General features: G+C 39.6%; 1 protein-coding gene across 1 annotated transcript in view; it reads right to left on the bottom strand.

The window, feature by feature from the left end:
- Nucleotides 1-25,955, bottom strand: part of LOC311055920 (uncharacterized protein) — a 71,247-nt gene extending 45,292 nt beyond the window's left edge. Inside the window, exons 1-3 of the mRNA XM_084072190.1 lie at nucleotides 25,929-25,955; nucleotides 22,395-22,493; nucleotides 20,758-20,859 (exon numbers count right to left, since the gene is read on the bottom strand). Of these exons, the coding sequence (XP_083928316.1) occupies nucleotides 20,758-20,859; nucleotides 22,395-22,461 (169 nt within the window). The 5' untranslated portion in view covers nucleotides 22,462-22,493; nucleotides 25,929-25,955. The remainder of the gene's footprint in view (nucleotides 1-20,757; nucleotides 20,860-22,394; nucleotides 22,494-25,928) is intronic.
- Between the last annotated feature and the right edge of the window lie 900 nt (nucleotides 25,956-26,855).

Raw genomic sequence — 26,855 nt, 5'->3', positions numbered from 1 at the left:
TGGTTTGAAGAAATAGTTTTTCTTTTTGGGACTCTTGATAATGTTTCACCCATTCAATCCGTGGACGCATCTCTGTCATTTTAGATTTCTTTGGCTATTCAAAAATAGCAGATCTACATGCTCGTATGAGCATGCGGATCTGCTATTTTTGCAAAAATGTGAAAATGTGTGCACATCTTTGAATATATATTTTTTAAAGCAAACATTTGTAACTGAAATCTTTCTTCTGCAGGTCCGTGGAACAAAATATTTGACAAATGTTCACTTTAAACATATATATATATTTAAAGATTTGCACAGATTGTCACAAATTAAAATAAATAAATAGCAGATCTACAAGCTCATAGCACGGCACTCTGTGCCGCGCTATGAGCTTGTATATCTGCTATTTTTTGAGAAATCTAAAAATGACACAGATTCTTTCCCGGTCTAAATGGTTTAACTCATAGTATACATCACAAGTCTGTCTCATATTATTACAATGGTGACCTGTCATGGTTCTCATGGGTATTTTTAATGATAACCATTTAGTTTGAAGGTGTTGGAAAGTAACATATCGTTTCACTGTCATATTCCTATGAATGAAGAGATGTACGCAAAGACAAACATGATTTGTACTTTGATTCATCATCAATCAGATATAACACACTTCATTGCTTTATGTCTTTTAAACATTTGTAGAAAGGGAAAGACAGAATATCTAGTTTGGATGTTCAAGCTCTCAGTCATTATATACTTTTTTTTTTTTTAAAGAAAAAAATTGAAAACATATCAAAGGCTTTCCCCCCTTTTTTTCTTTCATGTCGTGGGTCAATTTCATATCCACCATAATTTTTTGTTCGGTAGCAGTTCTAGCATGAGGGGGGGGGGGGGGGGGGGGGGCTTGATACTGAAACACCCTATAATCAGTGGTGGAAAAAGTACTGAGATATTTTACTTAAGTAGCAATACCACAATATAAAAATACTCTGTTACAAGTAAAAGGCCTGTGTTCAAAATGTAACTTCAGTAAAAGTACCAAAGTATTGACATCAGAATATACTTAAAGTACCAAAAGTAAAAGTACTAACAGTTTTTTAATATAGCAGATCTACAAGCTCACAATGCGTCGCATCGCGACGTGTTGTGAGCTTGTAGATCGGCTATTTTCAAATAACCTAGGTATAAAATAGGGCTAAAGTGGTTAATGTATGTTTTGTAATATCATTATTTATATCTGCAAAGTAACTAGTATCTAAAGTTTGCAAATAATTGTAGTGGAGTAAAAGTACAATATCTGCCTGCTCTGAGATTTAGTGGAGTAGAAGTAAAAGTACTGAAAATTGGAAATATTCCAGCAAAGTAAAAATACCTCAAAATTGTACTTAAGTACAGTACTTGAGTAAATGTACTTAGTTACATTACACCACTGCCTATAATGATTATTACGGATATACCTAGAGAGCTTACGACACCTTCAAATAACCTTTCAAATAAGATGTGCACAGGTGTTATTTCTTTTGGCTACAGCTGTTGGAGTGTACCTCCTACTGTTGCTAAATAACTTTGTGGTAGAAAGAAGGAAACTGGCACCCATAAAGAAGTCACACCCAGTGTTCTATGGGGAATGAGTTGAAGGCATGAGGAAGAAAACAGAAGAATATTTAAATACTGGTGGTTTGCCAAAAGGAAATTGTAACCCCCCCCCCATCCCCCCACCTCTGCCTTCTTCCATCTGTGAACATGTTTTACTTAAGTAAAAGTACCAATACTGCAATGCAGAAATACTCCGTTACAAGTAAGAGTCCGGAATTCAAAATTTACTTGAGTAAAAGTACAAAAGTATTGGTATATAGAGATTCATTAATTTCATGTAACCATACTTTTTTGAGAACAAGAGACACTTGTCCTCTCCCATTACCCATCAAGTTCAATTTCTAGTCTGCAGTGCGGGAAAAAGTACTCAAATGTTTTACTTAAGTAAAAGTACCAATACTGCAATGCAGAAATACTCCGTTACAAGTAAGAGTCCGGAATTCAAAATTTACTTGAGTAAAAGTACAAAAGTATTGGTATGAAAATATACCTAAAATACAAAAGTAAAAGTACTCATTATGCAGAATGTCCCCTTTCACACGTTTTCAAATGTATTAAAATCTTTGGAAAATAGCAGATCTACAAGCTCACAATGTGTTGCATCGCGATGCATTGTGAGCTTGTAGATCGGCTATTTTCAAATGGCTGATATATATATATAGGGCTGAAGTGGTTAATGTATGTTTTGTAATAGTAATCAAAATCTACAAAGTAACTAGTAACTAAAGTTTTCAAACAATTGTAGCGGAGTAAAAGTACAATATTTGCTTCTGAGATGTAGTGGAGTAGAAGTAAAAGTACTGAAAATTGGAAAGTTAGCCCAAAAGTGTACTTACTGTAAGTACAATACTTGCGTAAATGTAGTTACTTTACACCACTGCTTGTCTGGGAGATCATGCTCTCAATGTAGGTGTTAAGAACTGGTGGAAAAGAGCAGGAAACTGGCACCAATAAATAAGTCACACCCAGTGTTCTATCATGGGAAAAAAACAAAACAAATATTTAAAAAGAAACATCCCAGAGGAAAGCATAATCCAAGTTTGAGCTCTCATCTCTGGCTCATTTGTTTCTTAAGCCATAAATGAGATAAATGTGAGGCAAAAAGGAGATTTCAGCTTATGGCTCCTGTTTCTCATCGTTTTCTCCTGAGAAATAAACTCAGTATGTCTCAGATGGAACCTCTGATGAGCCATACAGGATATCTCAAAAATGGCTTAAATGTTGCTCAATGTAGCAGCATTGTTGCATCTCAAATGTATGTTTCTCATTGTTTTCTCCTGAGAAATAGACTCAGTATGTCTCAGATGGAGCTCTGTTGAGCTATACAGGAGATATCAAAAATGGCTTAAATGTTGCTCAGTATAGCAGAATTGTTGCTTCTCAAATATAGCTCAGAGTGAGAGCTCAACATAATCTCATTTAGAGCTCTTTAATACTGAGATCGATCAAATCCCATAAGACTCAGATAGGCACCAGACCTTAATTATTCATAACATATCAAAGGTCTACCAAAGTCTGACCACTAGAAATGACTCAAAAGACTCCTTAATTTATTATTCATCATAGACAAATCATTTTGGTGATCCAATTAGCACATATCAATTATATAATAGTTAAGTCATTATAAGCATATTTATTCATATTTATGGGTGGCAGTGGCTCAGGGGTAGAGTGGCTCACTGTGGCTGGATGGTAACCACAAGGTTGCCAGTTCAAACCCGGTTTCACTGAACCTCTACAGTATATTGCTCCTGATGTGCTGGTTGGTGCATTGCTTGGTTTCCGCCGCCATCGGTGTGTGAATGGGTGAATTGATGCACAATCTATGTAAAGTGCCTTTGATAAAGGCGCTATATAAATGCACCATTTACCATTTATGTTCAAATCTAAAAAAGTCCAATGTAATTGGACATTTCTCCTTTTTCCACAAGACAAAATGTCCAGTATCAGTGATTTAATTTCAGTTATTATTAACAATTTGTTAAAGCCTTCAGGATATCTCATTTGACACCAATAAGGAATTAATTCATTATTTCTGGGACTTACTATGAAATACAAATACAACAAGACCAGGAGACCTGGTTCTGCCAGACCCAGAATAAATTCCCTTTTATGCCCATGTATGGACGAAAGGGGGACAGACTTTTACGCCCATGTATGGACGAAAGGGGGACAGACCGTGTTATGCCCATGTAAGGACGAAAGGGACCGAGTTATGCCCATGTATGGACGAAAGGGGGACGGACAAAGCCTCATGTAGGCCGACCCCCTGGGTCTGGCAACAAAAACTGGGAAACCACGTGATAGATTATGAACGTTTGGGACAACGTTCATAATCCAAGAAATAGGTGACTAGTATCATAAACAACTTCCCTAGGCTCTACTAGGCCTAGGGAACCAGCTTAAAGTTGGGGTGCCTGCAACCTTATACAGGGATTTTAATTCTGACCTCAATAGCTTCGACCACAGTACATACCTGGACAAGGAAAGTGGTGCTGTGAGGATATTATTTTTTGATTTTCGAAGCGCCTTTAACACCATACAGCCCCCCCCCCTTCTGAAAGACAAACTGAACAGCATGCATGTTGGCCCACACCTTGGCCCTCATTTATCAACGCGGTGCAGCCCAAATAATGGGCGTACGGCGAGATCACCGCACCTTTCGGCATTTATCAATATATCCTGACGTGGGCTTTATCCTACGGTAGGCTGAAATCTCACGTCTGGTCGAGACCAGTTGTTGACGTTGGCTGCACCCGTTTATTCCATCCTAGACCTGCGGAGCAAGCATTGTTTGACTGAGAGGCATCTGGACACATAATCCACTCATAAATGTATATCTACACTAATAAATAATCGCTGTGAAAATATATCATTTTATAAACTAATTTAAACAAACTTCTTTAACAGTCATTCGGTTAAGCTTGCAGATCTGTATGGCTGCATTGGCTATTTGAAAATAGCAGATCTACAAGCTCACAACAGGTCGCATCGCAACGCGTTGTGAGTTTGTAGATCTGCTATTTTCAGCGCAGATCTACTTGTTTGTCACGGTACGACACTCCTAAGTTGACCTTCTATACTTTTGGAAGGCTCATAGAGTCTTAAACCTTAAGACCATACCAAAGGACAAAGTAAAAAAAAAAAAGTGCCGTAACGGGACAAACAAGACATCCATGCGTGCGTCTCAGCCAGTTCTACAACATATCCAAAAAGTGGACCCTAAGTCCTTATCGTATTCGAGATATTGAGCAAGATAGCGAAGCCGTAACCATAGCCAATTAAAGGATAATTAAATCATGATTTGATATCAGGGTTTGATCATCTCGACTTTTGGCATTATTTTACGTGTAGATTTAGGAAAAAAATATATCGGGGAAATCACGGGCCTGGAACACCCTAAAACCAACCAGGAAGTGGCCTTTTGAGGCACTTCCTGTTTTCCGAGAAAAATAAAACGTAAATATTTGGAATCAGTGTCATCATATTTGTCTAAAACCAGAGTCTCGAAGAAAAATATAATTTCTAAAATTTTAGCAAGAGTTGACCTTTGCAGTCTTTTCGCTGAACTTTGAGCTTTATCAGTGTCAAAAAAAATCAGGGCTGGTGCCAAAATATCCGGCTTACTCTCAATATGGATGGAGAGAAGTTTTAGATTTTTTAAAAATATCTGGAGCGATTAGTTCCAGATTTTGTGCTAACTTTTGTGACAAAAGTCAACGTCCAATCTTTTTGGTGAGCTTTTGTATTTCCCAAGGTCCTAGAAAATCGAGACCTATTCCATTCAATTCAGCGTCCTTTTCTGAGTCAGAAAAAGTGTTTTTAAATTTAAAAATAAAATATTTTTAAAAAATGTGAGAAAAGATAAACTTTGAACTATTTCAAAAATCTATAACTTCCCTATTAAACAATACTAGACTATTGTGTAACCTACCATTCGACTCAAAATGATCTAAATAAGAGGGTGGAAGGGTCAAAATAAAATAATAATAATAATAATATGTTTGTGAAAAAAGCTTCCAAGTTTATGACATTTTAACGCTTGTTTAAACCACTTTATAAGGGTCATACAAAATCGAGACCTAGCCTATTCGATTCAGCGTCCTCTTTTGAGTCTGAAAACATGTTTTTTAATTTAAAAAATATATTTTTGAAAAATGTGAGAAAAGCTTAACTTTGAACTATTTCAAAAATCTATAACTTCTTATTGCAGATCAGCTATTTTCTTTTTTTTCTTCGACCATTTTTTTAATATAGTTTGTTGATTACTTTTGATGCAGTATTTTTTTTTTTTTTTAGGTATTAAAAGGGTTACTTAAATTGTCACTTCACTGTCACTGCCACCTACAGATCCCCCCCAATCAGGTGGGGATCCCCTGGGGGTCCCGACCCACAGGTTGAGAACCTGACCAGACCTACAGTGCGACATTACGTCATTACGTCACGCAGCTGTTCAAGGCGGAGCTTATCAGTTTTGAAACGGCCGGTCGGGTTCAGCCAGAGAAACTAACCGTCGGCTAAGAGAACATGTATTTACAAACCAGTTGCTTCCGTGCTTCTACTCTACTAGATAACAGGTAAGATGAATTACTTTATGGAATTAAAGTGTTATCCAACTTGTTAGTATCGTAAACGTCGTGCATTTGTCGTGTATTAGCTATGGATCACACGACGCTCGTCCATCACGAGCGTCACGGCCGAACTTCAACCAGTTCTTTGCACTTTCTCCATTTACAACCTGTACATCTGCATAAACGTTCAGATTTTAAATATAAAGTGCTCAATCTATGGTCACGGATGTTACAAGTCTACTCGGGCACTCGGCAATACCCGTATCGTCTGTATTGTTCAATAAAAAGCATTTTAATTCGATCGATGGCCATTTTCTCCGTATTTCTGTACGCTTTCAACTACTTGACCCTATCGGTTGGGAGGAGTACTGCACTCTGTTATATTATAACTCTATGACAAAATGGCCACCGATCGGATTAAAATGCTTTTTTTTTAACAATCCGGAATATACGGGTACTTACACCGACCCGAAGTGGATTGTAACATCCGTGGCCATGGGGTAAGCACTTTATATTTGAAATCTGAACGTTAATGTAGATGTAGGGCATTACATGGAGAACGTGCAAACACCAGGTTGACGTTTCGTCATGACTGTCATAATACAGGGGGTTATACAGACTCACGCATGCCCAAACATCACTGATCTACAAGCTCACAGCGACGCATTGTGAGCTTTCAAATCAGTTTTTTTGGGGCATGCAACACAGTCTTAGACATGGCATTAGCATATTAATGTCCATGTGGTGCATGATGTCATTGTTTATTTCAGGTATAAATCAGACCACATCAGTGAGAGCTAATGTTGGCCTCATTTGTTTTGACTGTAATTCATTATTATTATTATTATTATTATTATTATTATTATTATTATTATTATTATTATTATTACATCTATGAATTTTGTTTTGAACCTACAGTACAAAGTAAAATCATTTAATTTAGGGAAAGAGAGTACAAATGTACCAATGGAATGAATGGATCCTTAAGACCAGGGGTCTTCAACGTTTTCAGGCCATGGACCCCCTAGCTGAGAGAGAGATGAGGCAGGGACCCCCTCTATATTGTATAAAATTGTGTTTCAGATTCAACTTTTTTTGTTTACTTGGTCTGTTCTTTTTCCCTCTTTGCCAAAAATAGCTGATCTACAAGCTTGCAGCGTGAGGCGTTGTGAGCTTGTAGATCTGCTATTTTTGGCTAAAGTTCTCCTCACAAAAGGGATGCTAAGGTTCAATTGGTTAAGGTAAAATAAATAATCATATCACACAAAGATTTGGCGGACCCCCTGTAGTAATTCTGAGGACCCCCTAGGGGTCCCGGACCCCCTGTTGAAGACCCCTGCTTAAGACAGTTAAATTAACATATAATCATATCACACAAAGATTTGGTGGACCCCCTGTAGTAATTCTGACCCCTTGTAGTTATTCTGAGGACCCCCTAGGGGTCCCGGACCCCCTGTTGAAGACCCCTGCTTAAGACAGTTAAATTAACACTGAGTTTAGTCTGCACATTTTTTACTGTTTTTTTCTAATCTGTTTTAAAGCATTGCAAATACGGAGACTATATGGAGGTCATGTTTTAGTTTAACAGTCTATTGTTATGTGGAAAGCAACAGACAAACACTGTTAACATGCAAACCATATATGTCAAATTATCTTTAGGTGAAGTTCTCACAGCTACACAATGGATGCTGAGCATTGAGGTCGGTCGTTGTGGCTCCACAGATCAACTTCCTGGCTGGAATGGCAGTTTTCCAGTTATTACAACTTTGGTGTACCAGGAGGAGCACGCCTGTTACACACTGGAATTCATTCAAAGGTAACTTTCTGCTTGAAGTAGAACCATCATGTGTAACTCAAAAGATGTGCTCTCTTGTAGAACAGCTGTGAGTGCACCTTTTCCATATGTGTTTTGTGATTTCAGATGTTTCGTTGGGATCAACCCATTGGCGCAATTTGGCGGTGGCACCAAACAACAAAGCTGCTCAGCCAGAAAAGTGGGTTTGTCCTCCTGTCTCCTCCCTCCTGAAGCAATTGATGGACTTCGATTGGCTTTGAGTGTAAGTTATGTGCAAAACATTTGGACCATTCTCTTCCCCACTATATGAATGACATTGTCATGGTCATATTTTAGTAGAGTTTTATTACTTAATTAGTTTTTTTTAGATCTCTATCTCAGGCTCTGATTTTAGGAGTTGTTCAGAAGTAAAGAAGTGGTCAGAACACTGTCTTAAGTTACATTTTATTTATCTATTTGTAAGAACGTTTCGATTAGCTGACCTTCATTAGGTAGCTAAGCAAATAAATCTTAAGTAATTGAATATGGTGTGCAGGACCACTTATTTTCTTCTCTACGTTGGCTGTCATCTCCTGTGTAACTGCATGTCCTTTGTAAGTAGGTGTGCAAAAGGACTTTACCTATTAGGTGTTGTTCAGAAAAGGGAAAGTCAACTAATGTAAGAAGAAAGGATCACAGGGCAGTTTCTGGATTGCCCCTCACCTCCCCAGACCTGCCATCTTCTAACTGTCCACACACCTTTCCTCATCACCTGTCTCACATGACAACTGTCCCCAATTCTCAGCCCTGTAGATACCTGACCTTCTCTGCTTGTCTTCCCACCTACACCTCATAATCAGCTTTCAATACTTATATTGTTCTTTTTTGTGCCCTTCCAGATTGTCATGTCACTGATTTCCAACCATGAGTTCCTCACCCCGGTGGATGCCTGCTGGTTTAGACATCCTGCCTGAATGGACTTTTGACATCTCCTTAACGGACTTGTTTGCCGTGTGAGTTTTATGCCTCAAGAGTTTTGGTTCCACGCCCTTTTTCTCTTTTTTTGTTTTGGTTTATTTTCAGATATTTTTTTCTAATGTTAGATTTCATGTCTCTCCAGCCTTCTGCTCAATGGTCTGCACCACAGCTAGCAAGCCCTAAGGCCATCACACCAGTCCATACCCAGGGCTTCTGTCCACAGATTCCTGACACGGTACAATGTTCTTTTCAATACTATGTAAGGTCTTTACTTAACCCATTTAGACCTGGGAACGATTCTACAAATGTCTTCTAAATCCTGACAGTTTTCTGAAAAAACCCTGTTTCTATGTCAGTCATTCTCAAACATTTTTATGTCGAGGACCCCCAAGATTATATGTAATTGGCTGCCGACCACCATCTGAAAATATGTTGTTCCAGGGACCCCCCTGAAGCAAAGATTTCAGTTAAAAACGCTCTGAAAAAATATATCCAAAGATTTGCACTACATTTTCACGTTTTTTCAAAAAGTGCCGGGCTATGAGATTGTAGATCTGCTATTTTTCAATAGCTAAAGTATAACATAATGCTTAAAACACCAAAAGGAGTCCCGTACAAAATGGGTTAAAGATACAAATGTCGTAAGTGTTGGTTAGTTAATCTACAATTGGCTGTAGATTTTCAATTTGACAGACTACAAACTACCGCTAATATTATTTTGCTATGTCTCCAGCTTTATGATCCGTTTTCAAGTGGGGCTAGCCCTTGGGCCACACCGGTCTTTCCCCAGGCCCAGCTCTTGACACGGTAAAATGTTTTCAATACATTTAATGTCTACATTTAAGTTGTGACTTTGTAATATTTCAGATATACTGTAAGTGTTGGTTCACTAGTAGTAAGAGACCACAACTTCTGCTCAAATTTAACAGTATCGCAGGGCAAAGCTGTGGATGAGAAGGTTTGTTGGGGAGGAGGGGGGAATTAATTTGAGTCAACTGATCTCGGGTGTATTTATACTGTGGTGAATGTTATGTGATGAACACAACACTCCATTGAACACAACTTCATTTAGTAAATGTATTTGTACTGATCTTTGACAGACTACAAACTAATGTCATTTTTCTGTCTCTCAGCCTTATGACCCATTTAACTATGGTCTACAGCCATGCCCTCCGGCCTCTACACAGGCCTGTCGACCTGTTGAAGAGGTATGTTTTCTTTAGATTGAATTTATTTGTGACTTGTATTACATTCCACATTGCTTTTGATTGGTCTATCTAAAATCCACAATGCATTGCATAAAGGCATAGCTATTTTTTAAAGATCTTTGACAGACTACAAACTAAGGTTACTTTTCTATGTCTCTGCAACCTTGTGATACCTTTTACCCCGATCTACAGCCATACCCTCCAGCCTCTTCTACACAGGCCTGCCGACCTGTTGATGAGGTATGTCTTTCTTAACCCATTTAGACCTACAAGCTCGGAGCACAGCACTCGGTGCTGCGCTATGAGCTTGTATAGTAGCCTATAGTTTTGATGATTTTTGACCAAGTACAATTAAGGGCCTTTTCTCTTTTCTGCACAGCCGTATGCAGCTACATATATGGACTTGGATCAGTGGAACCAAGAAACACCCAGTGTACTGCAACCTCCATCTCCGTCCAGTGATGCTCCAGTAGAAGGTGTGGTTCCTCAGCTAAGTGTCAGCAGACTTGGCACTGTTGTCCTTCAAATTCAGGATTCATAGATGAGTTTTGCATTCTACTTTTTTTTTTTTTTTACTTTTCTTTACAGTTTTTGACGTGCTTTCAATCTTTCCAGGTCAACCAAATCCATCGGACCAGAGCATACCAGAGGGTCAAGGGTGGCAGCCTTGCGACTCTTGTCGGTTTGAGGTGGAGAAGCTCCAGCTCCAGTTGAGGAGGATAACCACTGTGCTCTCCAGTATCAGTAAGTTTTATTGCCTGTAATGTTGCAGTTTTCAGTTGTCTGCTAATGTCTTTGTCTCACTTGAAACTTTACTTTATCCTGTACCTCTTTTGTGAGTTCTCTGACATGACTGGAAAACTTTGGTATCCCAAAATATCCCTACATTTTCTGTTTACTGAAGAGCAGGGGAGATCGACCCCTGCTACTGAACAAATACTCATCAATGACTGCTATCAGAATATACTGTAGAGCTATATAGAACAGTACTCAATCTTATTGTTTTACAAATACACTCAGTAGACTCAGATTTTTTTGTCTTTGTTCTAGGCTCTGAGCAACTAGACGCACTGAAGGGCTTTATCACCCTGGTGACCTAGAGTCTGGAGTGTCCAGTCTCGGGCAGCAGGAGCTATATCCAGGTATGGATGTTTACGTTTGCCATACATTTCACACTGAACCTGACGTTCTTGGTAGCGAGTGATCCGTGTTGTGAGCTGCAACTAGATAGTGAAGTTTTCAGAAGGTCACAGTTGTCTGTTTTCATGGTGCACTGAGCGCAGAAAGGGGTCAATGTAGCTGAGCCTTACAAGTGCAAAACTGATGTCTTAAAATGCAGTTGGTTAATTGCTCGCTCTCTATTCACAGGCTGTGGACAGTTGATTTCCTCTGTGCAGCTGGCAGCCATACACCAGCGTGCCAGGAAGGACTGCAAGAGGCTATTCCACGCGTTGTTCGAGGTGTTCTTCACCCATGAGGAGTGCCGCAATGCCGTCATATGCGGAAAGCATGGTGTCATCCCAGAGGGGAAGAACAAACTGGATGAGGCGAAGAGGGATGCACTGTTCAGTAAGTATTTGTCACACCACTAGTTCCTCAGAGTAGTGTTATAGATGGCCAGTCAGTGGAGTTGGTAACCACTTATAGATATCTTGGGACCATAATCGACAATCGTCTGAAATTCGATTCCAATACTGAAATTGTTTGCAAGAAAGGCCAGCAGTGCCTTTTCTGTTTAAGGAAGTTAGCCAGGTTTCAGGTAAACAAATCAATGATATAGAGCCTTCATTGAATCTGTCATATACTTTGCTGCTATTTGCTGGTATGATAATCTAGGTATTAGACAGAAAAATGCCCTTAAAGGAGAATTCCATACTAAAAGGCTTTCTTACCTTTCTTTGTAGTTGTTAAGTACACACCAAAGAGGTCCAGGTGTTATTTTGTGCAAAAGCTCCTTATTGGCCTTATTTCCCCTACCATGAGCCCTAAATGAATTGCATTGAATGGGGCTATGGGGTGTTGTGCTAATTCGCTTATTTCTTTTGCTCAAAATTATTATTATTTTTGTATATATCCTCTTTCCATAATGTAAATAATATCCCAAGCGGCACACTTTACTACTTATTTCGATGGAAATAAGCGAATTAGCACAACACCCCATAGCCCCATTCAATTCCCATTCCATTCAATGCAATTCATTGAGGGCCTACGGTAGGGGAAATAGGCAATAAGGAGTTTTTGCACAAAATAAACACCTGGACCTCTTTGGTGGGGACGTAACAACTACAAAGAAAGGTAAGAAAGCATTCTAGCATGGAATTCTCCTTTTAAGGGGGCTAAAAAGATTGTTGGGGGTATCTTGTGACAATATACACATGTCTGTCTTACTGTATTGTGTTTTAGGGCGTTTATTATCTGCTGTGAAAGGCCCAGCTTGGGACATATAAATATACTTGATCCTTGACAAATCTTGGTTTTGTAAATTATATTCTCAATTTATGATGTCACCAATACATTATCATTGGGCAATTTGGCTGCCTTTGTGCAGTAAAAAAAATGCATGTTCCAACATGTTGCGCTGGTGGGACGTACAGTACACTCTGAACCAGGTTGGCCTCGTCTGTGGCTATGCTGTGCTCAGTCTGTAGAGTCATATAGTCTTTAAAATGTATATATTTAACCGGGGGAAACCCATGTTGACTGACTTGTGTCATGTCATTCTCTGTCTGCAGACTACGTCTTGCGGTGTTCCTCTCTGGCATCATGGACCAATGGTTTCAGTGAAGAGGGCTTGAAGAAAGCCATGACCAACAAGTGCCGAAGCCGTGCTGCAAAGGACTATGTACTCCCCAGTGTTTTTGGCAGCAGATTTTAGTTTTAGTCATTAGTCTCTTGAATAGTTTTCACTTAGTTTAGTCACCTGGAATGTTTTAGTGTTAGTCTAGTTTTAGTCAACTAAATGTCATAAGATTTTAGTCGACTAAATCTACAGTTGATTTAGTCGACTAAAAATGTATTTTGTCGGGCCTTGATGCCGTCGTAATGACTGTTTTTACACTTGCTGAAAATAGCCAATCTACAAGCTCACAACACGTTGCACCGCAACACGTGAGCTTGTAGATCTGCAATTTTCAGCATGCAACTAATTGTAAGATGACATATACTAGATCGCTTGTCCACTAGTCCCTTCCTAACATTTTAGTCTAGTTATTTGTTGACGAAATTGTCAGTATATTTAGTCATCATAGCTTTTATTTAGTTTCCATTTAGTTTGTCAGTGGAAAAAGGTAGAACATTTTTCGTCTTAGTTTTAGTCTCCCCACTCCCAGTATACCTAAGTTTCAACTTTTATGTAAATTGATGCCAATACATTTTTGTTTTTGTACATATAAATATATGTTAAAGCTGCCTGCTGTTTGTGGATACTTCAATAAATGTGTTTTTGCCACAATTAATGCTGTTTTTTAAATATTTATTAGCATGTTCACTCATTTATACCTCAATGAGAAATGGGAAATTAAATCTCAATTATTGCTAATGTATGTCTCAATGAGAAGCTAAAGAGACTTAACAAAGCCAATAGGGAGATCTCACCTATGCCTCATTTATCACTCAAATACAGCTCTTAATGTATCTCGCCTATGTCTCATGTATCTCTCAAATACAGCTTTTAATGTATCTCGCCCATGTCTCATTTATCTCCCAAATACAGCTCTTATTGTATCTTGTCTATTCCTCATCTATCTCTCAAATACAGCTCTAATGTATATACTAATGTCTCCCCCTATGTCTCGCTTACGGATCCTAGTATTCAAGTTAGGAGCCATAAAATCCATAGGTGATCTTTAAGTGATCTTCAAATGAGAAATAAAAGCTGGTTGCTCAAGAGAAGCATCTGAGATTAAAATGAGAAGCAGATTTTTCCTCTGGGATGGACATAAAACAAGACAGGAACATCAAGTTGAATGTCTAGTTTGGTCGTTCAAGTCATGCCCTGCTTGCTTGTCTTGCTGGATTGGACACACACACACACACACACACACACACACACACACACACACACACACACACACACACACACACACACACACACACACACACACACACACACACACACACACACACACACACACACACACACACACACACACACACACACACACACACACACACACACACACACACACACTTTGATGATGGAGAGGGCCACTATATTTCCACACTCACTCCAGAGGGCCACATTGCATATACTGTCTCTCCGTATTTTAACTTTTTTGCCAGTCTATGTCATACAAAAGTAGCAAAAATAGCCGATCTACAAGCTCAAAACGCGTCGCAGCCTGCCGCTTTTTGAGCTTGTAGATCTGCTATTTTTGCTATTTTTGAATTGGAATCCAGATTTGTTTTGGTGCTATTTTTTTAATTGGAATCATGGAAAGTGACATTATTATTTAATTTCAAATGCATTTAGTTATACTTATGTTAACTTTATGAACTTAAATACAAATACACAGTATGTGAAAAATGCATTTTAATAGTCATTACGCTACTAATATAGACTGAAGTAATTAAAGTTGGTCATGTTTGCATGTTTGGAATTGTAACAGCTGAAATCAATAATATATCAGTAATCCTATATTAACCTGCGGGCCACATTAAGTGAAGGTGGGGGGCGCATGTGGCCCCCGGGCCGCCAGTTGCCCATGTATGCTCTAAACTAGTCACAATGCAACATGACGAGCTGTCAATCCTGGTTCCTCTCAGTCAGTGTTACAGGAATCCTCTGTCAGTTCACATTCCAAAGACAGCAGCTAGTTTCCAGTAAGGAAGTTGATTCAGTATCGTAAACTTGGTGTGTTGCCAGGAACCTCACCCACTTAGACAATTAAAAAAATTCACGGTCTGTGCAGTGCCGTAAAGTGGCTGTCCAGGCACCCTAGGCTGCAATGCAATGCTGACAGCGTGTCGCGGGTTCGACTCCCGTTTCAGACGACCTTTGCTGCATGTCACCCCCCCCATCTCTCTCCCCATTTCCTGCCAGCCTACTTTCCCTATCCCTCTCTAAAATAAAGGCATAAAAAGCCCCCCAAAACTCTAAAATGAATAAATAATATGAATTCACATAATTCATAATTGTGCATATCACTTTATTACTGAGACTGTTTGAACAGAATCCTAGGCAGACGGTCATGATACATCTATTTTGTGAAAATGGGTTACTTACCTTTTTTATGTTTATTCAGAAAATCAGAACATACCCTAACCCTAACCCTATATAATAATTATAATGATTATAATATAGTACACACTCCTTTGTGGTATTTGTCACTGGAGACGCATCAGGCGAGTACTGGCTGGGACTGGAGAACATGCATCTCCTGACCAAGAACAAAAGGTACCAGCTGAGGGTGGCCATGAAGACTTTGAGGGAAACACAGTGTTTGCCTTTAACTCCAATTTCTATGTGGGTTCGGAGGCGGACGGCTACAAGCTGCTGGTTGCTGGCTTTGAGAATGGAGGAGCAGGGGACTCATTGACTTCACGTGCAACGATGGTCATTTATAATATAAATAAATAACATCACAATAATTTGGAATACCTTTAAGTAAAAGAAGAAAGAAGAAAAGGCTAAAAAAAACAAGGCTCCAAACATCCCAAAACAAACTACTAAGGCTACTTATTGGCCTCAATTAAAACATCAAAAAGTGTTACCTCAGTATGTAGCTTGCTTTGGGTTCTTCCCCTCAGAAGAAGTGGTTAGGGCTGCCAACCCTCTCCACCCCGGGTTGCCGTCTCTCCGGCCGTCCTCTGTCTCTCCAGATGTCACCACACTTCCACACATCCCAAATATACTGCTCAAAGAAATGTAACACTTTGATCCCTTAATTATTTTGAGTTTTCAGGAACTGTGTACATACTGCTAACAAAAACTGCTGAAAAGAATGAAGGGATCAATGTGTTCCCTTCATTATTTTGAGCAGTGTAGTAATGTTAAGAGATCATAGCTTGTATTTCACCTTCCTGATAATAATCCATTAGGCTTATAGCATAGTAATAAAACATCTTGCACATCTGTGTGTGCTATAGGGCTTTGCACAGGCTTTAATTTTCCATCACATCACACTCTTAATCATGTAATACGACTTAATAGTGATCATAGTCATTACATTAAGTGTAATTACTAGTCATGAATCATAAAAAAAAAATACATCCCTCAGTTAACCAGCATACAATTAAAATGATTTAAATGGTTTGATTGATTGACATACTTAACAGACCTTAACGTCCACTCCATAGTATATCATGTACAGTATACATCTGCTGCTATGCTCACACACCTTTATATCTTACCCCAGGTACTATGTGTAAATACGTAGATCATTGTTTGTGTCTTTGATTGATCTCCCCCTTCTTCTTCTTCTACCCTTTCATTTTTGGAAATACAAACGATAGAACTTGCACAAAAAATAATTTCACCCACTTTTTTATTTCTGTAGTCTAAACCGGTTATGTGACAATAAAGCTGAAGCTGATTCCGATTCAGATCACAATTTAATAATGTAATCCAACTTAACTCACTGAGTGCCATTAACGTGTTTCACGCGTTTTTAGCGCTATGGCTCAACGTGCCATTAACGTGTTTGACGTGTTTTTAAAAAAATAGCATAAAAATGATTTTTTTTTTTTTTTTTGAAAAACATGTTCAGAACCCAAGATATCATCATCTGAAGGTGTGCAGCTCCATCCACTCCTTGTTTAACTTAGAACTGAAAAAGGCAGTATCTCGCTTCCTAAGCACTTTTTGTTTTCTGTGAAAAAAACTCTGGCACTTTTCAGAATCAATTCTGAAATAATTCTGGCAATCCTGGCACTCAATGAGTTAATAATGATCATAGCTATTTCATTAAGTGTAACAATTACTGTCATAATTCATAAAACATACATGCAAAGTACTTTAGCCTTAGTTAACTGATATTAAATAAGAAAGGTAATTGAAATGGTGCCCCATTCATTGAGCATGTAATAGCACACAGCACAATGACCTCAAATCATGATATAAAACTCAAATTCTGGAGAAACAGTCCTACCTTATACAATCAATATGGTTTACATGGTCATTTATAATATGAATAAATAACACCACAATAATTTGGAATGCCTTTAAGTAAAAGAAGAAAGAAAAAAAGGCTCCAAAAACAAGGCTCCAAACATCCCAAAACAACAAGGCTAATTCTTGACCTCAATTACAAAACCAATCTAACCCCTGCTCATTTTGCTAGGATTGGATGGCTTCGGGTTGAGGATAGGGGTACAGCAACTTACAATGGGCCTGGAAAAGGGTCCAAAACGTTAAAGAAGTCCACGATCATAACACCAGAGGCAGCTCCACGAATCATGTTCAACCCAGATTTGGCTCAACAAAGGGAATGAACTCGTTCTCATGCTATTCAACAAAAATGTGGAATGCCCTACCAAAAGGAGTAAAGGAGTGTAAAACCCTACTCACTAGTGATGCGTGGGTCGGGTTTTTTCATTTTTCATACCAGCAACCTGATTGTAAGCTGATTGTATGACGTTCTGTATAGTAGTGTGTATATCTGTCTGTCTCTTATATGTCATCATGATTTGTGTGCATGAGTATCTCATTTTAAACAAGCTTAGTGCTTTAATGAGTCTTCCAGTTTAGTAGATCTTGTATTGTGAATTAGTACTTCCATATACTGTTGTTCTCATGTCTTACTAAATAAAGTACATCAATCAATCAATCAATCAATCGTTAACACTATACTAATTGTATTAATGTTTAAAATAAGAACCCCTAAAGAGATGGAGAAAGACTCCACAAGATGAGTCATAATGGAGACTTCTATTGACAGGAGCATTATAAATCTCCATGATACTTTTGCTTGTCTATTCAACTCCCTGACAACATGCAGCTGTTTAATTTGATCCTCCCAGTGAGCTGATTTATAGTGGAAAGTGTTTTTCCTCCCCCTTGGTGTGAATGCACCGATATCTTTTTAGAGCACTTAAGTGACTGAAACTCTTCTCACACTGTTAACACAGTGACAAGAGTTTATTCCAGTGTGGACACGCTGGTGTGTGTTCAGTTGGCGTGACTGACGGAAACTCTTGTCACAATGTTGACAGTGGAAAGATTTTTCTCCAGAGTGGATGCGCTGGTGTCACTTCATGTCATATAACTGTCTGAAACTGTTGTGACAATGTTTACAATGGAAGGTTTTTCTCTAGTGTGAATACGCTGGTGTGCCTCAAGAGTACTTGACCAGATGAAACTCTTGTCGCATTGTTTACAGTGGAAAGGTTTTTCTCCAGTGTGGATACGCTGGTGTGTCTTCTGTGCACTTGAGTCACGGAAACTCTTGTCACAATATTTACAGTGGAAAGGTTTTTCTCCAGTGTGGATACGCTCGTGTGTCTTCAGATGACTTGACTGAAAGAAACTCTTGTGACAATGTTCACAATGGAAAGGTTTTTCTCCAGTGTGGATACGCTGGTGTATCTTCTGTGCACTTGAGTCACTGAAACTCTTGTCACAATATTTACAGTGGAAAGGTTTTTCTCCAGTGTGGATACGCTGGTGTGTCTTCAGAGTACTTGACTCACTGAAACTCTTGTCACAATGTTTACAGTGGAAAGGTTTTTCTCCAGTGTGGACACGCTGGTGTCGCTTCAGGTTAGATGAACGGCTGAAACTCTTGTTACACAGTTTACAGAGGAAAGGTTTTTCTCCAGTGTGAACACCTCCACTTGTCTCCCCCCAATCATCACTGTCTTCAGTGACTTCAGTGTCAGATTCAACTTCAACTTCAACTTCAGAGCAGTGTGAAGAGATGTGTTCATCGTCAACTTCACTTTTCACTGCTAGTAATGTCAACACTGATCCATCAGGCTCCTCTGGTCTTTGAAGTATCTCCTCCTGTTCCTCTTTAATCTGTGGAGGCTCTGGTTCCTCCTGGAGCAGACTGGGGCTCCTCTTCTGTTCAGGAGAATCCTCCTCTTTACACACAACCATGTGCAGGATGGCTAGGAGCAGGAAAATAACATGATAGTGAACACCTAAAATGTATATCTATTGTTCTATCTTCCATGTAAATAGCTATTACCTACTAAGACTGACAAAACAGTTATTAAATAAGTACAGGTTGTTGCAGGTGGTTCTGGAAACTCTAAAGCAGGCTCGAAAGTGTTCAATCAATCAATATGTGAGCTCTGATTTGGGAGTAAGTGAGGCTGTAGGCCAAGCTATATACAACTGTATTTGTCTCTATGTACAGTATGTATGTGTGTCACCTCCAAAGTAGACCAATCATAGCTCATGCCATGTAGTGCATGACGTTATGCAACAGAAGAACCTCCAAACACAAAAGCTTGACATGTCTGGTGAAAGTTAATGGGTCGTAGTTTCAAATGTATGTACACTTATTTTCGTGACCAGGCCCTGTAGAGTATGTCTATAAAGGAGTCTGTGAATCTGTCTGTGTGTCTAGGGCTAATTTCACAAACCACTGTACCGATCAGCGCCACATTTCTTGTGCATGCTGCCAATAGGTCAAGCAAGTTTCTTTCCACATCCAATAGAATGTGCTGCAAGTCATGGTCATTATATTATTCTGTTTTTTTTTACATATTACCAAAGTGCAGACTGTAAGCTTTCAAGTGACGTGCAATGCACTGAAATCTGGAAATAGTTGAAGAAGATACGTATTTAAATGTTGTTAACCACTTAAAGGACGACTTCACCCATTTTCAACCTGTCTTCATATAATTGAATGTCACTAATGCTCATGATAATATGGCAACATTTTTGTCAACTCAGTCTGTGTCTCAGAGGAGGGCTGTGGACAGTTCAGAAACCCGTCTACCAGTGACATCATCGATGGGGAATCCAAGCTAATAGAAACTACAGGCTTTCTATTGCTGGAAAGTTAGCATGCTATAATGGAAGCCATTGTTCCTGCGTTAATAAAAATAAAATAAAAAATATTGAAGAAAAACTAAGAAACCTTCCTACTGATGATGTCACTGGTAGATGGATTTCTGAAGTGTCCACAGACCTCCTATGAGACACAGACTGAGTAGGAAAAACATGACACCATTTTATCAGGAGCATTAGTGAGGATCTATTATATGAAGATAGGTTAAAAATGGGTGAAGTCGTCCTTTATAGACCAGCTTTTTGCAACCATATCTTAACGTAATACCCAGTGAAACAGGAGCTGGGTGTCTCTGAGCCAATCACAGATGAGTTTGAGCTCAATATTTATAACAGTCACACAGCGAACATGTGTGATTTAAAGTATGTGATCTATGCTTTGGTCTACGGCCACTCTGTAGAAAAATGTACAATTTGTTGCAGTTTTTCTTTTGTATTGCATTTGTGAAAAAGAGGACGTGCTTTTGGATATTGTAATGAGAATAAAACATGTTAAAAAGGAATATTGAGTGATATTTAATGATGGCTATGAATATCCAGATATTATCATTGTCATTATATTTTTTTGCCGAGAGTATCGTATAGTGACAATACGTACTGAGGAAAAAGCCCATTGAAGATCTGTGTTATTATTGTAACAGCTCTACAACAGAACAGACAATATGAAAGAAAGAGAGAGCACATGAAACTTACTGAGGTGTGGGTGGTCTTCAGGTTCCTCCTGTTTAATAGAAATGTCCCTGGCTGAGTCTGGAGAGTTCATCTTCACCTGCAGTCTGGACTCCACACACTGGTCTGAAATGAAGCAATTGAATAAGGACTTTAATAACTGGAGACCTAGTGGTGTCAAGAATAACAATAATATTTGCAGACGCTACAGGCAAAATGGCCCAAAAAAATAAGCCCAACTCTCCAACATATGAATCTTGGGTGCAAAGATTATAGGATTCACATTAGGGAATCATTCATGCTTAACTTAACTCATGCTGTGCCAAGTAAATAAATAAATAATGGCCAGTAGTGCGATTTCTCGTTTGTCTCACCTTTTTAAGTAGTCACAGAATATTTATCTCCAGTATGATCGATCCCCCGATCGTTGCTAAACACGGAGATTTTTAATGTGCTTCCGCAAAAAAATCTAAAATCAAAACGTCTCATTTCGACTGTCCATTCTCTAGTTATTGGCCGTTTAATATAGCATGTCTGGCCAAAAATTCAGACGAGAACAAGGGAGGCAAGATACAGACGTTTTCCCAAATCGAATAACAAGGAAGCGTATGGTGACTGAGATTTTGCAATGACGTGATCTCCTGTTTCTTTGTGTGCCTGAGAGTGAAATGGTGGATCACAGGTTGGGGAACAGTGCCATCTAGCGTAAACACTGTTTGGACATGTTACACGTCATTGGCACTCTCGGCTTCAGAAAAAATGGACGTGTTACACGTCAATAGCACTGAATGAGTTAAGACTACACATAGTCCAGGGGCCAAGCCATATTTTGGTACCACCTAAGGTGACCGTAAAGTTTTTGTATTTTTGTCTTCCTACATGTCTATTTTGGTATGATAACCCTTCCAATCTTGTAGCTTAATGGCAGTTATCACTACCTACCGGCTAATGTATCCGGTAGGAGACACAAAGTAGAATCTTTGTGTCTCCTACCGGAAATACACACGGGCATGAAATTATTGCGACAAAACCAAAATATATCCATGTATTCAAGGCTCCATGGGGTGTGCAATTGATAGAAAATAAATCATTTTTTGGGTGAACTCCTCCTTTAAGTTTCCCAGGGGGACTCTCTACCCATTCAGCTATGACCACCCTATAAGGAGGGTCAACTTATACAAGCTTATGGAAAGCAGTCTTTTTGCAAACACCAACAATCTGAGAAGTTATCAATTGCACACCCCATGAAGCCTTGAAGACATGGATATATTTTGTTTTTTGTCACAATAATTTGATGCCCGGGTGTATTTCCGGTAGGAGACACAAAGATTCTGCTTTGTGTCTCCTACTGGATACATTAGCCGGTAGGTAGTGATAACTGCCATTAAGCTACAAGATTGGAAGGGTTATCATACCAAAATATAAACTAGAGACATGTAGGAAGACAAAAATACAAAAACTTTACGGTCACCTTAGGTGGTACCAATTTGTAAAAATATCAGTGTTGGCCCCTGGACTAACATGGAAATGTGTCAAAAGATGGACTCCTGCGATGCACCATGATATATTTTGTCATGATTATTGCAGAGTAAAGAAATTATATTGCGACAGCTCTACAATAGAACAGAAACATTTTAAGAAAGAGAGAACATTAAACTTACTGAGGTGCGGGTGGTCTTCAGGTTCCTGTTTAATAGAAATGTCCCTGGCTGAGTCTGGAGAGTTCATCTTCACCTGCAGTCTGGACTCCACACACTGGTCTGAAATGAAGGAATTGAATAAGGACTTTAGGGTTCCATGGTTCTACTTCCCCTAAAACATGATCATTGGGTATCAATATAATATAAGGAGAAAGAATGTTTTTCCAAAACTTGTACAGTAAACTGGAGTGTCGCTAGGCAACCGCCTGTCAGGTAAGCACCTCAACAGGGAGAGTCAGTGGGGCAGAGGCGCTGCGGGGCCAAGCAGGCCACGCCCCCAGCTGGGCTGCGTCATCGCGGGACACTACCTGCCAATCCACCAATGGAATCAACCTGATTTGAGCGTACCTGCGTTGCCCAGCTGGGGAGCGCACCAGCAGAACAAAAGCACCGTCTCTGCCCCAGTGTGGCCTGACTCTCCACGTTCACCTGATTCGGATGCTATCAATGCATTGAATGGGACATTATCACCTTTTATTAGACCATTGAATGGGCGAAGTAGGCGACCTACTTACCTACCCGCGATTTATCAGACCATTCATTGGGTGTTATCAAGACATACTGACCTACCAACGGAGATGACTTAAATACTTCAGTTTCGGTTTTGGTTTCGGACCATGACGGAGGCGCTCAGTCTCAGGCGAACTGGAGACCCGTGAAGGACCACCGAGGGTGCTAAAGCGACGAGTTGCCGTCCTGAATGGTGCGACGTTCGCCTGAGCCTACTCAGCGCCGTTGGAGTTATGTACCGATAGGCACAGAATCGTAAGTCTTGTTGTGGGGACTGCTCCGCCTCCAAGTAGGTCAGTAGCTCCTGATTACACCCAATGAATGGTCTGACAAATCGCGGGTAGGTCCGTATATCGCCTACTCGCCCATTCAATGGTCTGATAAAACGTGATAATCTCCCATTCAATGCATTGATAGCATTCGAAGCCGGTCCCACGTTGACCAGACAGGTGCACAGGCGGTAAGCAAACCTCCCCACTTAGTGATAACTTGGAGTCTAATTATAGTGTTTCTGTTCTAGGCAACATAGGACCCGACACTGACTTATGTTCATGGACTGGAACCCCACGCAGTGGGCGTGAAGGAGAAACGTATGGACAATTACAATCTGGGAACCCATCGACAAATAAAAAGGAAAAACGGCGCCCTCTGCTGTTTTTTACTCTTTCACTTGGCTCTGGGACGAGCTGAATGGAGCACCCGTGCGCAAGGAAACCGGGGTTTTGGTCTGGCCTCAGCGCTCCACTTCCGGTGGTGTGCTGATGTTTTCATTCCCACTAACAATATTTCTTAAATTTTACATTTTTAAATTACGATTCTGTCCTTATCGGTACATGACTCGAATTGCGCTGAGTCGGCTCTAGTGGACGTAGAGCCACTAGAGACAGTGCGTCGTTCTAACATTGTTTTTGCCTAACTACTTCCTAATTTCATATTAGGGGCTGTAGTCTTCTCACCAAGTGGGCCGAGTGGTCCGCTTCGCGGGGAGCAACAAAAACTATGCCTAAACCTAACCTTAATCCTAATAAAATAATTTGTGACACATTTTAGATTAGATAAATAAACAACAGCGGGTGAGGGATTCAATCCAGAGGCGCTGGGATTGTAAATCCAATGTTTAACGTTGCACGCCGCGGAACCATGCGGTTCCTACTACATCAAAAAAGGGGGCGTTGCCACGATTGGATAGGAACACGACACACGCTGACCACCCACTTATCCTAGTCCCCACCCTCCCTCCTCATGAAAGGACCGCCCATGGCTCTGCACAGTTGTTTACAGCAGTGGTTCTCAAACTTTTTCATGTCAAGGACCCCCAAATTGACACTTATTAGCCCGCGGACCCCCATTTCAAAAGATATGCCAGGGACCCCCATAAGAGAAGATATTTTACGTCTCTAGCAGTGATTCTCAAGCATTTTAATTTCAAGGACCCCCAGTTTGACATGCATTAGGGCTACAGACCCCCATTTAAAGGCATTTCTATCACTTGGACCACAATTTATATTGTAAAATCTATGTCAATTTAACTCTGAGTGTACAAATGTACACTCTCAGAGTTACAGACCCATAAGGGTCCATTTGGTGCCTAATCTAAATCTATCATTTAGCTGGGGACCCCTGGAACTCCCTCAAGGACCCCTGGGGGTCCCCGGACCCCACTTTGAGAACCAATGGTTTACAGATTAGATGAGAACAATGGTTGTAAAACTGAGGTCCGGGGACCCCCAGGGGTCCTTGAGGGGGTTCCAGGGGAGCCCCAGCAAAATGTACAGCATCAAAATCAGTGCAACCAGTTTAAACCTATAAAACGTAGGTGATCTGAAAATAGCAGATCTACAACGTATTGAATAATGATGCATTCCGATTAGACCCGTCGGGCATGATTCACTAAGCTGTTTACGCTCATATTTTTATGTAAATAGTCTGATTCATTCATCTTTTTTGACGGGAGGCACGCTCTTTCTCACGTCTGCTCGGAGGCAGACTTACATAGGACCAAAGCTTGCATATGTCATTAGAATGCCTTATTCTTCATGAAAAATCAATTACAATAGTGCCAGTTTTGTTCCCTTCTTTTCAGTATTTAGAGCTGAATCAATGTTCCCTTGGCGTGTTTGCCGTTTTTGTAAAATTGTGATTTAACAATAAACTTATGAAGTATACACGCTATATAATTTGAAGAAATTAGGAGAAAACCTTTGTCAATTAAAGGTGAGTTTGGAGCTAAACTGTCAATTTGCAGCCCATGAAAGACAGGGAAACTATCACATCAACATTACTGTGGACAGAGTAAAGATCCTACTGGTTTACAAGATACGTTTACACCTCATTGCTTATTATGGAGATAACCACAGTAATGCTATAAAACTGATGTAACTATAGGGTTACAATGATAATAGTGACGTCAACAACAACATGCTACAAAACAACGTATATCAATGTCTTGCTGCTGCTGCTGCTATGGAACTATAGCCTTATATAAGGACTCTCGTAGATGTATTTTATCGATTTTTACATGTTTTTATCTCTACGAGAATCTTACTTAGATTACCCTGGAATGTAAGCTCCAAATGCAAATTATAAGGTGTTTACCCAGTTGCCCCAAATATTAACTCGGTGTTCGGCCTGTTTGTGCAATGTATTTAACAAAGAAGTGTTTTAATCCCGTACATCGAGTGTAATTCCGGCTTTCACCGGGTGCGCCCCCTCACTAACGCCCATTGATAATTCCGGCAGAATCGGCCACAAACGGGATTAAAACACTTCTTTGTCAAAGAATATGGACTAATACATTGCACAAACACGACGGACACCAAGTTAACATTTGGGGCAAGCGGGTAATCACCTTATATTTTGCATTTGTACATGTTTGGAGAAGTACGGGCTTTACTGGTGACATTTCAGAACAATCTGGGGTGGAGGCATAGAGGTATAATATAGTAGGTGATAGATGAAACCCAACATGAATGAGTTGATCTTTACCTGCTGTGTTTCAGTGGTTGAGCTGCTAACAAACATCTGCTGCTTAACGACGACACTGTTTAGAAACGACACGTTTTTACTTTTCTTTGTATTTTACTTTTATATAAATCTATGGTATTTTAAAGTGTCAACAACAGTCAGTCAACACACCATGTTGTTTTCACTACTGCATTGTGGGTATGTTCTTCTTCTGACGACCACTTTGTCTAGACGCCAGTTGGTGTATAGCTGCCCCCTGCTGTTGGTCTCGGGTACTGTCATTTTTAACTCTATGGGTACTGTCCATTGTTTATATACAGTAACACTATGTGACCTTCCTGACCTGTAGACAAGAGAACATCCACCTAGGAGTACAACAGTTCATCCAACTAATCAAATTAAGTGATTATTGAAAAATAATTGTTATCATTAATTTGATAAATTAACCAATTAATAATCAATCCCTATTTTGGATATGTCATTATAGGCAAAATCTTCCCACACATTTAAAATCCAAAAATATTAAAAATAGGAGATCTACAAGCTCACAACACGTCACAGTGCGATGCGTTTTGAGCTTATAGATCAGCTATTTTCACATGTCTCACAGACACTGTTGTGCAACATAGTATAACATAGGGCTGATGTTGTCAATCAATTTGTTGAGAAGTAAAAACATTATTAAAGGACGACTTCACCACTTTTCAACATATCTTCATATAATAGGTCCTCACTAATGCTCATGATAAAATGATACAATTTTTTTCTACTTGGTCTGTGTCTCATAGGAGGGCTGTGGACAGTCCAGAAACCCGTCTACCAGTGACATCATCGTTAGGAAGGATTCTTTTTTCCAAAAAGATTACAGATTACAGATTTTTATTAAGGCGAGAACAATGGAATCTATTATTGCATTGCAACTTTCCAGGAATACAAAGCCTGCAGTCT

Source organism: Gymnoscopelus microlampas, assembly GCF_963454915.1.
Source record: "Gymnoscopelus microlampas genome assembly, chromosome: 11".
NCBI classification, from domain to species: domain Eukaryota; kingdom Metazoa; phylum Chordata; class Actinopteri; order Myctophiformes; family Myctophidae; genus Gymnoscopelus; species Gymnoscopelus microlampas.
Note: the sequence above shows the minus strand (reverse complement) of the source record. Positions and strands in the feature narration are given on the sequence as shown.